Raw genomic sequence first — 14,435 nt, forward strand, 5'->3', positions numbered from 1 at the left:
CCTTTTTTAATCTAACCCAACCCTTTTTTAATCTAACCCAACCCTTTTTTAATCTAACCCAACCCTTTTTTAATCTAACCCAACCCTTTTTTAATCTAACCCAACCCTTTTTTAATCTAACCCAACCCTTTTTTAATCTAACCCAACCCTTTTTTAATCTAACCCAACCCTTTTTTAATCTAACCCAACCCTTTTTTAATCTAACCCAACCCTTTTTTAATCTAACCCAACCCTTTTTTAATCTAGGGTTGGGTTAGATTAAAAAAGGGTTAGGTTAGATTATAAAAGGGTTGGGTTAGATTCAAAAAGGGTTAGGTTGGATTAAAAAAAGGTTAGGTTGGATTAAAAAAGGGTTAGGTTAGATTAAAAAAGGTATTGTTTTTATTAGGCCCTGGTGAACACATAGAACGTCACGCCGTCTCGCGTTATCAGGGCAGGCAGGAAGCATAGAGAATGGGAGTAATATAATCAAACAACACAAGTAAATAATAAAAGTAGGTTTATTGACGAACTTAAAAATAATCTTACAATAACTGATATCACTTCGCGTGTAACAATTTATTTATCAGTGCCAATTCGGGCAACCACCAACTTAATTCGACAGCAGTAAAACTAGCTCCATCTCTTTCTTTCATTTATTGTTAGTGCAGGACGGCACTAGTTCAAGATCTATCTCTCCAGCATTATTCCGTTTTCACAGGGTGACCTAACCTGAAGATTTGACAGGTCCGGTTTTTTCACAAGCGACTGCCTGTTTGACCTTCCAGCTCGAAAAACCAGCCCAATACAGGTTAGGTCACATACCTCCGAAAACAAGCTGTTAAATTAAAATTTGTTTAAGTTGGTGGGTGCCAAAATAGGCACCATTTTCCAACATGATTGTGCTATGCATACGCCACTCAGAGAAAGACGACCCTTCCGGAGACTGGAGAAGAGTACATTCGTGAGCAATATAATGTACCCGCTTTAGGACTCTGTCGCATTAACATATTTGACATTTAGTGAGACTTACAGTTCAATTTGTCAAAAAAGTTAATGTGACACGGTACCAAAGTGTATACATATTAATGCTCGTGACCGTACAGTATCTTCGTTTAACCTTGTAATTCCAAGGATAATATAACTGGGCCGATCGACATCTCCCTGGGCCCAACATGGTGTGCCGGCATTTCGTGATAAATCAATCGGCAATCTCGGTCAGCCCAGTTTTGCGATCGGCTCACGTCTAAATGCAGTCACGAGCATTAATATGTATACACTTTGGTACCATGTCACATTAACTTTTTCGACAAATTGAACTGAAAGTCTCTCTAAATGTCAAATATGTTAGTGCGACAGAGTCCCAAAGTGGGTACATTATATTGCTCATGACTGTACCCAGGCAGATCTCGATCGGCCCACGACATATCTACAAACGGGTAATCTACCGCCCGGTATCAAGATCTAAGGGCATAGCACCGTAAGCGCGCGACTCTTTCTCGCCTCGACATACGTCACCCGTCACTCTCTCACAGTACTGCACAGAAAGAGACAGACGATCGCTGTCGCGGCGAGAAAGAGTCGCGTGCTTGCGGTGCTAGGCCCGCTGGGGCATTAAAAAAGCCACATCAAAGCAATTCATCTAAAAAAGCAATAATGCCATTTGACATTTGTTTGCATTGCGCACACTTACTTTTATATGCGCAAATGTCGAATTGCAACATTGCTTTTTTTTAGATGAATTGCTACGATGTGGCCTTTTTAACACCCCAGTTGTAAGAATATAAACTATTTTTGGATTGCACAGATGTGAAAACACTAGCTGAAGGCAACGCTTGCGTACGACTACTCTATCCTCCATGTTGCTCTCCAAGGGCGTCAAATCAGCAACTGAAAAACAAGAAAAACATTTTTTACATAACATTAGCTTAAGACTATCGCGAATGACTACCACGTGCTCAGCGGTGAAGGAAACCCACGCGGTTTTCCCTTCGAGGGTTGGAAAGTCAAACAGGCAGTCGCTTCTGCAAAAAACCGAACCTGTCAAATCTTCAGCACACCCCGGACACTTCAAACAACCTCGTTTTACACAGACACTACACATTGACGTTAACACGCGCATCTGTGTGTGTGACGTTTGACGCTATACGATTGAGTACTAAAACTAAACTATGTTCGAGGGGGGTGAGGTAAACCTAGCTCAGCCGCTGGTGGGGAGAGGTTAGGTAAGCGGACCCTGTGAAAAACAGGATGACGCTAAGCTGATGATCAGCTCACGAATATATCCCAATTCGGTAGTTTCCTAAATCAAAGATAAATTATGAAATTCTGATTACTAAATAAAGACAGACATAAAGGTGTCAAAAAAAGTTTTCTTTATTCTATTTAACGTATTTATGAATTTTAATAAATTTTGTCACTTTTTCTACGACGTCACAGGTTGCTTTTTCATACAAATTCCATAGTAAATTCGTATTTTGACGTTTAGTAGAAAGTAACTTCTTCTATCGTGTGAGTTGTGAGGTGGAGTACCAACCTCATCAACCCTGGTGTCAGGGTTACTATTAAGCCGCCAAAGCCTGTAATGTACTAACCAAACTAGGGACCACAAAGTATTTAAAAGTAACTGAATTGACTAGACAAATCTTTAAGGCACAAATATAAGCTAATGTGTTTATTTACTTGTACAAATTCGAATAACCCCCGTTTCTGCTCACCCCTATAAAAAACAAAGTGCGTACCTCACACAGTAGTGGCCCCGTGCTCGTCCTCGATGTGTTTGATGAAGTCTGCCCTGACCGAGGACTCGTACCCGCATGCGCCGCACACCAGGACATCTGCTTCTTCTACTTCTTTCGAATTTAAACTTATCTTACCTGTGGATAGAGATAGGTAAATCAGTTGGTAGAACGCTTGCCCTAAACGCTTGGCCTAAACCAACGATTGTCGAATTTATGTTTGGATCAAAAATGATTATCACGTGCCCAGCGGTGAAGGAAAACATCGTGAGGAAACCCACTTCCCGAGAAATGCGTTTCAGAGGTATGTGACCTAACCTGTATTGGGCTGGTTTCCCCTTCGCGGGTTGTAAAGTCAGATAGGCAGTCGCTTCTGTAAAAAGCCGTAGGGGTGGGTAGATGGAAATGTGTGTTGGTAAGAGTGAGTTATTAGTGTATCTTAAGAGCACTTTCCACTAGCACAGTTGGGTCGACCATTATGCAGGGTGTTAATGATGTCACAGACAAGCGCCATCTAGCGAAAACGGGATGTAACAATTTAGCTAGCTGGCCACATATTTTATTATAAGAAAAACAATAGAAACAAAATGGGGTAGCAAGAACGACGCCGCTTTATTTTCCCGCTCCTTATATTCATTTTATACAACCAAATATATCCAAAGCGAGCTACCTATTTCTTCAAGTGACATACTAAAGAAAACTTTGAAGGATGATTCAGACCATGATGCTGAGTTGATATCAAGTGGTATTTTTCATCGCAAAAGTATGGAACTGAAAATAATAAAAAAAAAAACACAAACATTTTCATGAATTTTCCGACAGGAAATTCCACTTGATATCAACTCAGAATCATGGTCTGAATCATCCCCCTCAGCATTCGTTACGATGTCACTAACACCCTGTACACGGCAATACGGCTCACCTATCACGTTGGTCTAACAGATAGCTCGGTGAGGCGTGGGTACTTAGTTCATCTTGCGATGTATGCACCTCTACCCCAATCGGGAATATAGTTGTGAGTTTATATTATATGTAATAACAGCCTCCGTGGTCTAGTGGTTAGAGCTTCAGGCTCACGATCTGGAGGTCCGGGTTCGATTCCCGATGGGGACATTGTCGAAATCACTTTGTGAGACTGTCCTTTGTTTGGTAAGGACTTTTCAGGCTTGAATCACCTGATTGTCCGAAAAAGTAAGATGATTCCGTGCTTCGGAGGACACGTTAAGCCGTTGGTCCCGGCTATTAGCCGTAAAATTACCTCCACCAACCGGTATTGGAGCAGCGTGGTGGAGTATGCTCCATACGCCCTCCGGTTGATTGAGGGAAGGCCTGTGCCCAGCAGTGGGACGTATATAGGCTGTTTGTTTATGTATGTGTGTATTTTATTTATTATATATTATACTTACTGCTTGTAGTTGTGCTGGTGATAGTGTCCCCATCGCCGAGATGTCTCGACTGTATGTGCTTCATTAGCTGTATTACACAGAAACAGAATTAAAAATAAGTAGATTTACTCGGCACACAATGTGGCACAACAGTGAAAATGTCACGAACTTAGCTTTGTGTCTATTTCCAGAGAGATACTGTGTGCGTGTGTGTATACGTGCGTGTGTGTATACGTGCGTGTGTGTATACGTGCGTGTGTGTATACGTGCGTGTGTGTTTACGTGCGTGTGAGTATACGTGCGTGTGTATTGCGTGCGTGCGTATATACGTGCGTGCGTGTATACGTGCGAGTATTGCGTGCGTGTATGTATACGTGCGTGTGTGTATTGCGTGCGTGCGTATATACGTGCGTGTGTGTTTACGTACGTGTAAATGTATATTTGTAGATGTCGTGTATAAATATTCTCGTTAGCCAATGAGGACACTTAGTGTGTCCTCCAGCGTGGTAGTCACCTGCACGTGCGAGGCGCCGCGGAAGGGGCACCTGGCGCACTGGTGCGTCACGAGGGCGCGCGCGCCTCCGCCGCGGTACTTGCCGGCGCCCCCGTGCGACGCCGCCTGCCACATACAGTGCTACGTGAACACTCCACATACGTCAAATTATATAAATAAATAGTACGCATACATTCGGCCACTGACCTCACAACTTACACGAGAAAAGAAGAATGTGGAAGGTTGTGAGACGTTCAACAAAAAAAATATTTAGGTAAAAATTTACAATTTAAAATATAATGGGGGCGTTTCCAGATTCCTTTCCTCAAAGTATATTAAAATCTCGTCTTGTGCATTACAACCTGCAAGGCAACAAATCAAATATCGACTATCATGCAAGATCCCTCCTAATCACAGGAAAGCTAAAAACCTTAGTATGATCGGCTATTTATCAATAAATTACTTTTGTATTCAGTGTCTTACGAAAAGTAATGATAATATTGCAGCCTATCACATAAAATCTACATTGCCGGTAAAGTGGCTGTGGAATTTCAGAAGCAGTAGAGCTGTCGTAGTTATCTGGGTGCAGTAGTAAAAGAGGGTTGAACCGGCGACAGCGGTTCTTATACAAAATGCGCGTTAGGGCCTGCAGCACGCTGGGTGGTGAGGATATGGTATCCCGCCGTGCCGGCAGAGTAGGGAAGTGATTGGTGATAACGATGATAAATTAGAAGCAAGCAGGAATATATACAGTTTATGAAAAACACTTCACAAACAGGATAGGAATATACATAGTTCACAATATACACACTTCACAATATAATCAAGAGTTAGAGGGCACGGCCCTAAACTGTATAATACACTTGTGTTGTTTTAATGAAGGTCGGGGATGCAGTGAGTCAAAAGCGAGTAAAATGAAAGGAAATGCGGAATGGAATGGAACGTGAATTTCGTAATTTAAAATGATGATGGTCAGAACGAAAGGCCAGTATGTGCACAGTTTGTACTCTGCTGTTCGGACCACGAACAAAATATAAAAATGTCTATGGTTTTGTTACTATTAAAAAGGTATTGTCATAGACAAAAATGTGACTTCCTTCTTGGCATCATAAATGGATGCATAATCAATATTTTCTTGTGTTAAAAAATTATCTAAAATAATATTAAAAATATATGGTGATTTATAAAATAATAATAATAAAAGTGTAAAATGTGTGAATAAGTAAAAGAAAACAATAAACTTTAAAATATTCCTTTTTAATTTAATTATCAGCACACCACTCAACCATCACACCTAGAACGCCACACTCTGCTACAGGCCTTTCCAACCTACTTCATCAATTCCGTGAACTCACCCGATGCGCTTGCAGCTCCTTGATGGCGTTGCACTTGAACATGCATAGCTTGCAGGAGTACAGGTACAGCTTGAAGTTGGGCGAGGCCAGCAGCTCGTGTGGCGGCGGCAGCTCGCCGGCGCGACGCCGGCCCCGCCGGCCGGGCCGCACGTTCGCCGTCCACGCCGCCGACCTGCAGCGCCAAAGACCCACATACAACCACTGCCCAGTCTATCCAACTCAAAGACTACCGGTGAACGGATATATTTAGATATAGGTTCTTGTTGTATATTTTATTTAATTATTTGAGACATTTGATTATTTAGACATGTTCCATAGAGGTTAATAACAAGCAATAAACAACTCAACCTAGTGTAATCAAGTGTGTAGTGTGTGTGTGTGTGTGTGTGTGTAGTGTGTGTGTGTGTGTGTGTGTGTGTGTGTGTGTGTGTGTGTGTGTGTGTGTGTGTGTGTGTAGTGTGTGTGTGTGTGTGTGTGTGTGTGTAGTGTGTGTAGTGTGTGTGTGGTGTAGAGTGTGGCTGTTATGTTAATATTAAATACAATAAATTACTCACTTGGCTTTCTGTAATACCTTCACCCTTTCCAATAACTCAATAGACGATATTTGCTTCTCCTGGAAACAAGATTTTATTTTTTATTTTATTTCTTTGGTTTACTAATAATCACTTACATTAATACATTGTAATAAGTAACACATTTGCAACTTGTAGTGACTAATTATAAGTAAACACAGCATGCATTTATATAAAAAAGAAAGTGGGTACCTTTAGACAAAACTGCTGTTTAAAAGTTAAAAATATTTCTATTACTAACAATAAGTGGGTAGATTTATTTAAACAATACAATGCAATGGCCTCGATTACTGCAGACATCTCCTAATTTTACTTTAAGTTATACCTGTAATTTTCTTATCCGCCGAAAAGGAAAGGGACGGATGATTAAGCTCTTAATTTTAGGAAGAATGAGTAAATGAATGAATAACCCGGACGAATCAAAAAAGTATCTCCCTGGTATGCTAACCGTTTGACGTGTGCTGTCAACATAATTCTGGCGGGTTATTAGCCAATGTAAAATTTTTTGGCGGTTATTGTAGATTTGTGCTTAAAATTGACGTGTGTTCCATAAATTTTATGTCCCTTTCCTTTTCGGCGGATAAGAAAATGACAGATATAACTTAAAATAAAATTAGATGGTGTTTACAGGAATTAGCACCATTATCAACAGTGCTTTTACGGAAGCCATGAAGTGAGTCAGCATTGAGATCTAAAACTTTGCTATAGTGGTTCAAAAGCTTGCATAGTCTGGGCACAGGTGAGTTGGTACCAAGAACAGTTCTGCGGAGAGATTAACCTCATGATAGGATTTTGTACTCCAAATACTCCGATGCAGTATAAAGTGGGATACACGCCTTCGATGAGTATATGGTTCGGACTAATTTAATGTAGTTTGGTGGCGAGGGGTGTGCCAATGGATGTTTTCGTGGTACCGAACAGAGCATAGTACCCCGCTAGCCACAAGTTAATAGCGTGACTAGGGATCGACGATCCAACGGTGTTATGTTGGAAGTTGTATATATGCGTCTTGCTGTGTAAACTTCGATATCGCGTTTCACGACTGCTTGAAGACTGCATTAATGAATGTGGCGCCATCTGTTGCACGTGGGCGGAACTAGCTGGCCAACTAGTTGGGTCTTACATAAGATCGCGCCTATATCCCTTTGGAGTAGACAGAACGGCCATGGAATAGGGTAAGTTTCTAACTAGTCAGCAACGGTATTGCTCAGGACTGTGAACTTACGGATGTCTTCTGCGGCGGCGGCGCAGGCGCAGGTTTAGGGTTGGGGTCTGAAGATGTTGATGACGATGGTGATGACTGCAGGAACACCAGCGGACCCTGGTCGCCGTCCATCATCACATACTCCTGGCTGTCGTGCTCTGGAATCAATTCAATTCAATTCTTTATTTATAATAAATATTACACGTCAACAAATATTTCGATGAGCAGGTACACATTCTATAAATTACATTACAATATTTCAATATTACATCACAATAAAATCATAATATACAAATTACATCGCTATATTGTCGTCATCCTAATTTTATGTTATTGAGAAACTCTGTTAAGTCATAATAGGCTTTATGAACCAAATAATGTTTTAATTTATTTCCGAAGGTATGCGTAAGGTGGTAGGCGTTGTACACTTGTGGCCCAATCACATCCAAGAGCCTGCCGGTTTTGTGGCGTTAATTATAATTATGTTTCTTTTACACTGGTTTAATGTTATGGGCGATAGGCTGATCCCTTATCACCATAAGGTTCATCATATCCATCTTTGGACTTCGTATCAACAGTGGCTGCAAGTTGTCTTTGATTACTTGTGGCTCTGCCCACCCCATTAGGGATTACGGGCGTGAGTTTATGTATGTATGTATGTACACTGGTTGCCTGGAAGAAATTGCTGCTTAGCAATAAGGCCGCCAGATTGTGCCGTATCTTCCGTCCATTTGTGTAAATTTGTTTTATATGTTGTGTGCAATAAAGTATATTTGATTTGATTTGATAAGGGCTTATCTTCTTCTTCTTCTATAATGTGGGTTGTGAGGTGGATTACCAACCTCAGCAACCCTGGTGTCAGGGTTACTATTGAGCACCATTGGCCCCGATTCCTGCAAACACCGCCTAATTTTATTTTAAGTTATATCCGTCATTTTCATATCCGTCGAAAAGGAAAGGGACGGATGATTCACAGCTCTTAATTTTAGGAAGAATGATTGACTGACGTAAAATTTTTAGACGGTTGGTTTAGATTTGTGCTTAAAATTGACGTGTGTTTCATAAATTTTATGCTTGTCAATTACCCGTTCCTTTCCTTTTCGGCGGATAAGAAAATGACAGATATAACTTAAAATAAAATTAGATGGTATTTACAGGAATTAGCACCATTATTACATTATTTATTATTACATACCTTCAACATCGCTAGACTGCAGTACACAAGTCACAGTGCCGTCTGTGGACAAGTCGCCGCCATCGGAATCCGTGTTGGACACCAGACGGTAAGACTCCTCGCCGTCATCGCATCTGTTGAGCCATAATACTTTATAAATAAATACACAATGGCCCCGATTCCTGCAGACACCGCCTAATTTTATTTTAAGTTATATCCGTCATTTTCATATCCGTCGAAAAGGAAAGGGACGGATGATTCACAGCTCTTAATTTTAGGAAGAATGAGTAAATGAATGAATAACCCGGGCGAATCAAAAGGTACGTCGCTGGTATGCAATCCGTTTGACGTGCTGTCTACTTAACTGTGTCGGGTTATTGACGGATGTAAAATTTTTAGACGGTTGGTTTAGATTTGTGCTTAAAATTGACGTGTGTTCCATAAATTTTATGCTTGTCGATTACCCGTCCCTTTCCTTTTCGGCGGATAAGAAAATGACAGATATAACTTAAAATAAAATTAGATGGTATTTACAGGAATTAGCACCAACATACCACCACGGACCACGGCCTGACAAATGGGGAGCGCTGAGAGCTCTCACCCGGTACAAAATTTAAGACAACAGGCCTGAGGGTGCCCAGTTGGGCGCGAGCCTCGCATCAGTCGTCTGAGACGAATTCGCATCACATTTAACCATATTTTATCACCATTTAACGGCCTGTGGTCCAGTGGTTTGAACGTTGGGCTCTTCTTCTTCTTCGTCGTTCCCTCACTGCTGAGGATCGCGACCACAGGTTATGGTTTTCCACTCGGTACGGCTATATGCTGCGTGGACCGCCCTCTTCTTCTTCACGATGTCAGACCACCTCGTAGGCGCCCTTCCTCGCGCACGTTTGCCATCCATTTGCCCAACGATGATCTGCTTCTCCAGACTGTGCTTCAGAGACCGCATAATATGTCCGAAGAAGCTTAGGGCACGATTCCGGCATATTGAGGAGAGCCGCGTCGTGATCTTGAGCTCTTTTAATATGGACTCATTCGTACGCATCGCAGTCCAAGGTATGCGTAGCAACCTACGCCAACACCAACGTTGGGCTCACGATCCACGAAATAAACGTATTATCTATCTAACTAAAAAAAAATGTGATGCGAAGTCAGAATAATGAAGGGGGTGATTCTGAGTTAATATCAAGTGGAATTTTCCGTCGCAAAAGTATGGAACTGACAATAAATTAAAAAAAAACACTAAAATTTTCATGAATTTTCCGACAGGAAATTCCACTTGATATCAACTCAGAATCATGGTGTGAATCATTCCTCAAAGTATTCGTTACGATGTCACTTACAGCCTGTATAGTTATAATTTTAGATTAATCTTACCTGACAAGAGTCAAATTGAGTAGGTCTAGTTGGACGAGGCCCTTATTAGGATCCAACACCTGCATGAACTTGTTGACACAGTGGCTCCCGTCCCCCGAGTCGGATATCGAGTCTGGCAGAATGGATTCCACATCCTGTTGACAAATAATTAATAGACAATAATAGACAACATAACATAAACAGCCTATACATGTCCCACTGCTGGGCACAAGCCTCCCCTCAATCAACTGGAGGGGGTATGGAGCATACTCCACCACGCTGCTTCAATGTGGGTTGGTGGAGGTGTTTTTTTACGGCTAATAGCCGGGACCAACGGCTTAACGTGCCCTCCGAAGCACGAAATCATCTTACTTTTTCGGACAATCAGGTGATTCAAGCCTGAAAAGTCCTTACCAAACAAAGGACAGTCTCACAAAGTGATTTCGGCAATGTCCCCATCGGGAATCGAACCCGGACCTCCAGATCGTGAGCGTAACGCTCTAACCACTAGATGGTGGCTGTTACTATCAATTAGCTTACATAAAACTCTTAATTAAAACACATAATAACGGGTTCTTACCGCGTTTAAATCAGGGATATGAGACTCCCGATATTTCATCCCGTGATCATGGCACTTGCAACAATGTCGAAACATCGGGAGTCTCATATCCCTGATTTAAACGCGGTAAGAACCCGTTATTATGTGTTTTAATTATGATTATAACCGCGTAAACCTAAATAAAACAATGTATAAAAACTCTTTACCTTATCTCTCTCAAATGGAGTTACTTGCACAATTTGTAGTTGTCCTGAAACAAAACATTTTAGAATTAAAGATTCCTCACATTCATTAATAAAAACATAGATGGTGCTGCCACACCCCGGACACTACATACAAACAACCTCGTTTTACACAGACACTACACATTGACGTGATGTGACACTACACTATGTACGCTTAAATCTTTAAAACTACGCTAATTTTGATGCAGTTTTTTTTAAATAGATAGAGTGATTCAAGAGGAAGGTTTATATGTATATTTGTATAATAACATCCATTAAATAGTGGAGAAATACCACTTAAAACCAAGTCATAATAACCGCTTATGGTCAGTCGACCGATCGCGTGTTTGGGCACAAAAATGAAAAAAAAAGTGGTTTTCACTATAAGGAAAAGATATGGACATAACATATTTAAAAAAGAACATACCATCTTTATACTCGGCAGTCAGTAGCTGAGCGTCTGCCGAGTCAACTGAAATGCCTTCTTCTTCTGACATGGCTCAAGTGGACACTGAAACAAATTTTTTTAAATTGTTAAATTCAAATATTTTTTATAACCTTTTTTTCTTAGTTTCCTTATTCATACTCAATAAATCAGACAGTACAAGCTTCTCTTACTTTTTTCTTAATCATTTTCCTATAATGGCGTAGGACAGGACATATGATGCGAAAAAAAATAGAGAAATGGACAAAAGATGTAACTAAACGGTACCTCAGAAATGGACCATGATTCTGAGTTGAAATCAAATGGAATTTCCTGTCGAAAAACTCATAATAATTTAGTGTTTTTTAAATTATTTTCCATTCCATATTTTTGCGATGGAAAATTCCACTTGATATCAACTCAGAATCATGGTCTGAATCATCTCTCAAAGTTTTCGTTATGATGCCACAGATTAAGTTCATAATAAAGGCTACATCTACCTATTTAATTTATAATATATTTTATCAATTGTGTTATACAATACATAAAATATTGTTATAATATTTTATCTTTATTTATTTTTTTAAAAGAATATCTAGGGCCCTGTGCAGAGGTTTTTCTTGAAGCTTCTTTTCCCTGGCTATACAGGTTGTGAGAAGCTGCAGTAGTTTTAGGCGGATGAGATGTTTGTTATGAAAAAATTGAAGATTCAAAGTGTAACTATGTTACCTACCTACACTGAATAGTGTTTAAAACAGACTGCCACTTTTCATGGTCTTTTACAGTCTCTTAGCTTGCTCCCATGAGTTTTTATAGTTAGAATATGCATTCCTCCTAGAAGACTGGAGGCACAGCCTGAACACTGCCTTTTTAACCAACTCCAAAATATAAGGAGATTATTTTTTTAGTTATTTGGAACAAAGAAAGAGGAGGCCTTTGCTAACGGGTACATAGATATAACTATACAAAAATGAGTTAGTATATTCAGTCTTATGATTAGGGTTGGATTGGACTACATCGTTCAAGTTTTAAAGAATTTCTTCCAAGGCGCAAATGTATTGACTCGCTATTACTAGTAGGAAACTATAATTTTATACCAGGCAAGGCAAGAAGACGGAATTCTATTAACGTGATAGTACAACTTCTCAAACCTCTGAAAGAATAACTGTTAACTAAATCTCGTCAGTTTTTCGAGCGTTTTTTATGCCCTATCTGGACCCAGGACCAAGAATCCTAGGAATTAATTGTACAATTAAGCTTAAAATATAAAACGATTTTTAAATAAACTAGAAAATTAAAATAAAACTTTTACAAACCTATGCAAACGTAAACGTATTTTTCCTTTCATGATTCCACGCTGTTATCGGATTTCTGTCCACGGCTCAGAGCGTAAGCACGACAACGTAATTAAACGAAACATAATGTAAATCAAGTAATTTAATGAAACAATTCGGTAAATACATCGTAAATAACCAAATCAACATGTCAAAGTGACCAAAATTCTTCTTGCAACACCAAAAACTCAGTGTTTCTATATTCTATAGTATTTTATGATTATTGCAACAATTTACTTACGTTTGATGGCAACAATCAATGTTTTGATGGTTCTCGCCGCTTTACAATGGAAATACACCGATAATACAACTTAGATCTCGCTAAACGACTATAAAATCAAATAGATCATCGCTAAATAAGCGCCGCCATTGCAAAATTCTTAAATTTTTCTGTAAATATTCTTGAGCAAAGAGTATTTCTAATGTACAGCCAAAGTTGCCAGGTTAAAAAACAATTAATTTGTTTTTATTTATCATCCTCAAAAGGGTAAATGACCCATTTCAAGGATCACATAATTAATTTTAATTTAAATTCTTATTTTTTTTTGTTTAATAAACGAAGAGCCTATGTATGTTGCTGATACTAGAGGGCTGTACATTTCTACCAATAGCATAAACATGCGCAGTAGACCGTTTTGGTAAAACGCTCGTATTACATCTGACAGAATAATACTCGTCTCTCTTTAACGTAAGATCGCGGAATCTCTGACTCTATCTAAAAATCAATGTTAGAGTCTAGGAAGACTCAAAATAAAAGTGTTTAAGAATGGTTATAGACGTGGGCGAGCAAAACTGGGCGTTAAATGTTCTGTCTCTTTTACTCCTACGTTAGCGCCATAAGAACCATAGCAAAAACATTTTTCACTGATAAATTAACAACCAAGCTAAATTGAACGACATGAAGGTAAAACATAGAAACTTTACGACTTTTTATATCATAAAAACAAACTTTCGTCAGAAGTTTGATTCATTAAAGGGGTAAAATTAACGTTTAAAACTCATGTCCTAAAACGCGCTATCGATGTTTTCCAAATTGTCCGTATATAAGCAAACGCTAGTGTAATATTGCCGGGAGGTCCGTAGCTACTACGTGAGCCGGTGTTGGCAGGGAGCCGGTCTACTTCCTTGCCATCAGATATGTTGAAGCGTATTAAGCAATAAAATAATGTCAAATATGTCAAGAAAATGATAAAGAGAGGCCTTGGTCTCATCCACACGGTAGTAGCTAATTTGACTTCCTTTTGGTCCAGTGAAAAAAAATAGTGAAGCTCATGTTTTTGGACTAGTTGTATTGTATTTCGACAGAGGGATTGTGTCCTCTAATATGATGGACTAATGTTATGGGCAATAGGCTGATCCCTTATCACCATAAGGTTTATCATATCCAGCTTACGACATCGTATCAACAGTGGCTGCAAGTTGTCTTTGATTACTTGTGACTCTGCCCACCCCATTAGGGATTACGGGTATAAGTTTATGTATGTATGTATGCTGTATTGTATACATATGAAATCCAATAACTATAACACGGCTATTACTTAGTAGATCTTATTAGATTTCATCTGAAGTCGTCATTGAACTCTAATAATAACTTAGACACGTAACTCACGCCCACGAACACTAACGAGTTAAGTA

General features: G+C 39.6%; 1 protein-coding gene across 3 annotated transcripts; it reads right to left on the minus strand.

Moving 5' to 3' along the window:
- Positions 1-482: 482 nt before the first annotated feature.
- LOC126378470 (uncharacterized) lies at positions 483-13,239 on the minus strand. Of its 3 annotated transcripts, none has more exons than XM_050026851.1 (12): positions 13,042-13,239; positions 11,470-11,553; positions 11,025-11,068; positions 10,281-10,414; positions 8,922-9,034; positions 7,748-7,884; positions 6,505-6,563; positions 5,951-6,122; positions 4,617-4,736; positions 4,124-4,190; positions 2,721-2,855; positions 483-1,869 (listed from the first exon to the last, which is right to left on the minus strand). In XM_050026851.1, exons 2-11 carry the CDS (start codon positions 11,537-11,539, stop codon positions 2,722-2,724), a joined length of 1,050 nt encoding a protein of 349 aa, XP_049882808.1. In that variant the 5' UTR covers positions 11,540-11,553; positions 13,042-13,239; the 3' UTR covers positions 483-1,869; position 2,721. The 3 variants fall into 3 exon arrangements, with proteins under 3 accessions (XP_049882808.1, XP_049882810.1, XP_049882809.1); XM_050026853.1 differs by having other exon boundaries at positions 4,617-4,721; positions 13,042-13,238; XM_050026852.1 differs by lacking the exon at positions 13,042-13,239 and adding an exon at positions 12,783-12,978.
- Between the last annotated feature and the right edge of the window lie 1,196 nt (positions 13,240-14,435).

Source organism: Pectinophora gossypiella, chromosome 26 (genome assembly GCF_024362695.1).
Source record: "Pectinophora gossypiella chromosome 26, ilPecGoss1.1, whole genome shotgun sequence".
Lineage (NCBI taxonomy): Eukaryota > Metazoa > Arthropoda > Insecta > Lepidoptera > Gelechiidae > Pectinophora > Pectinophora gossypiella.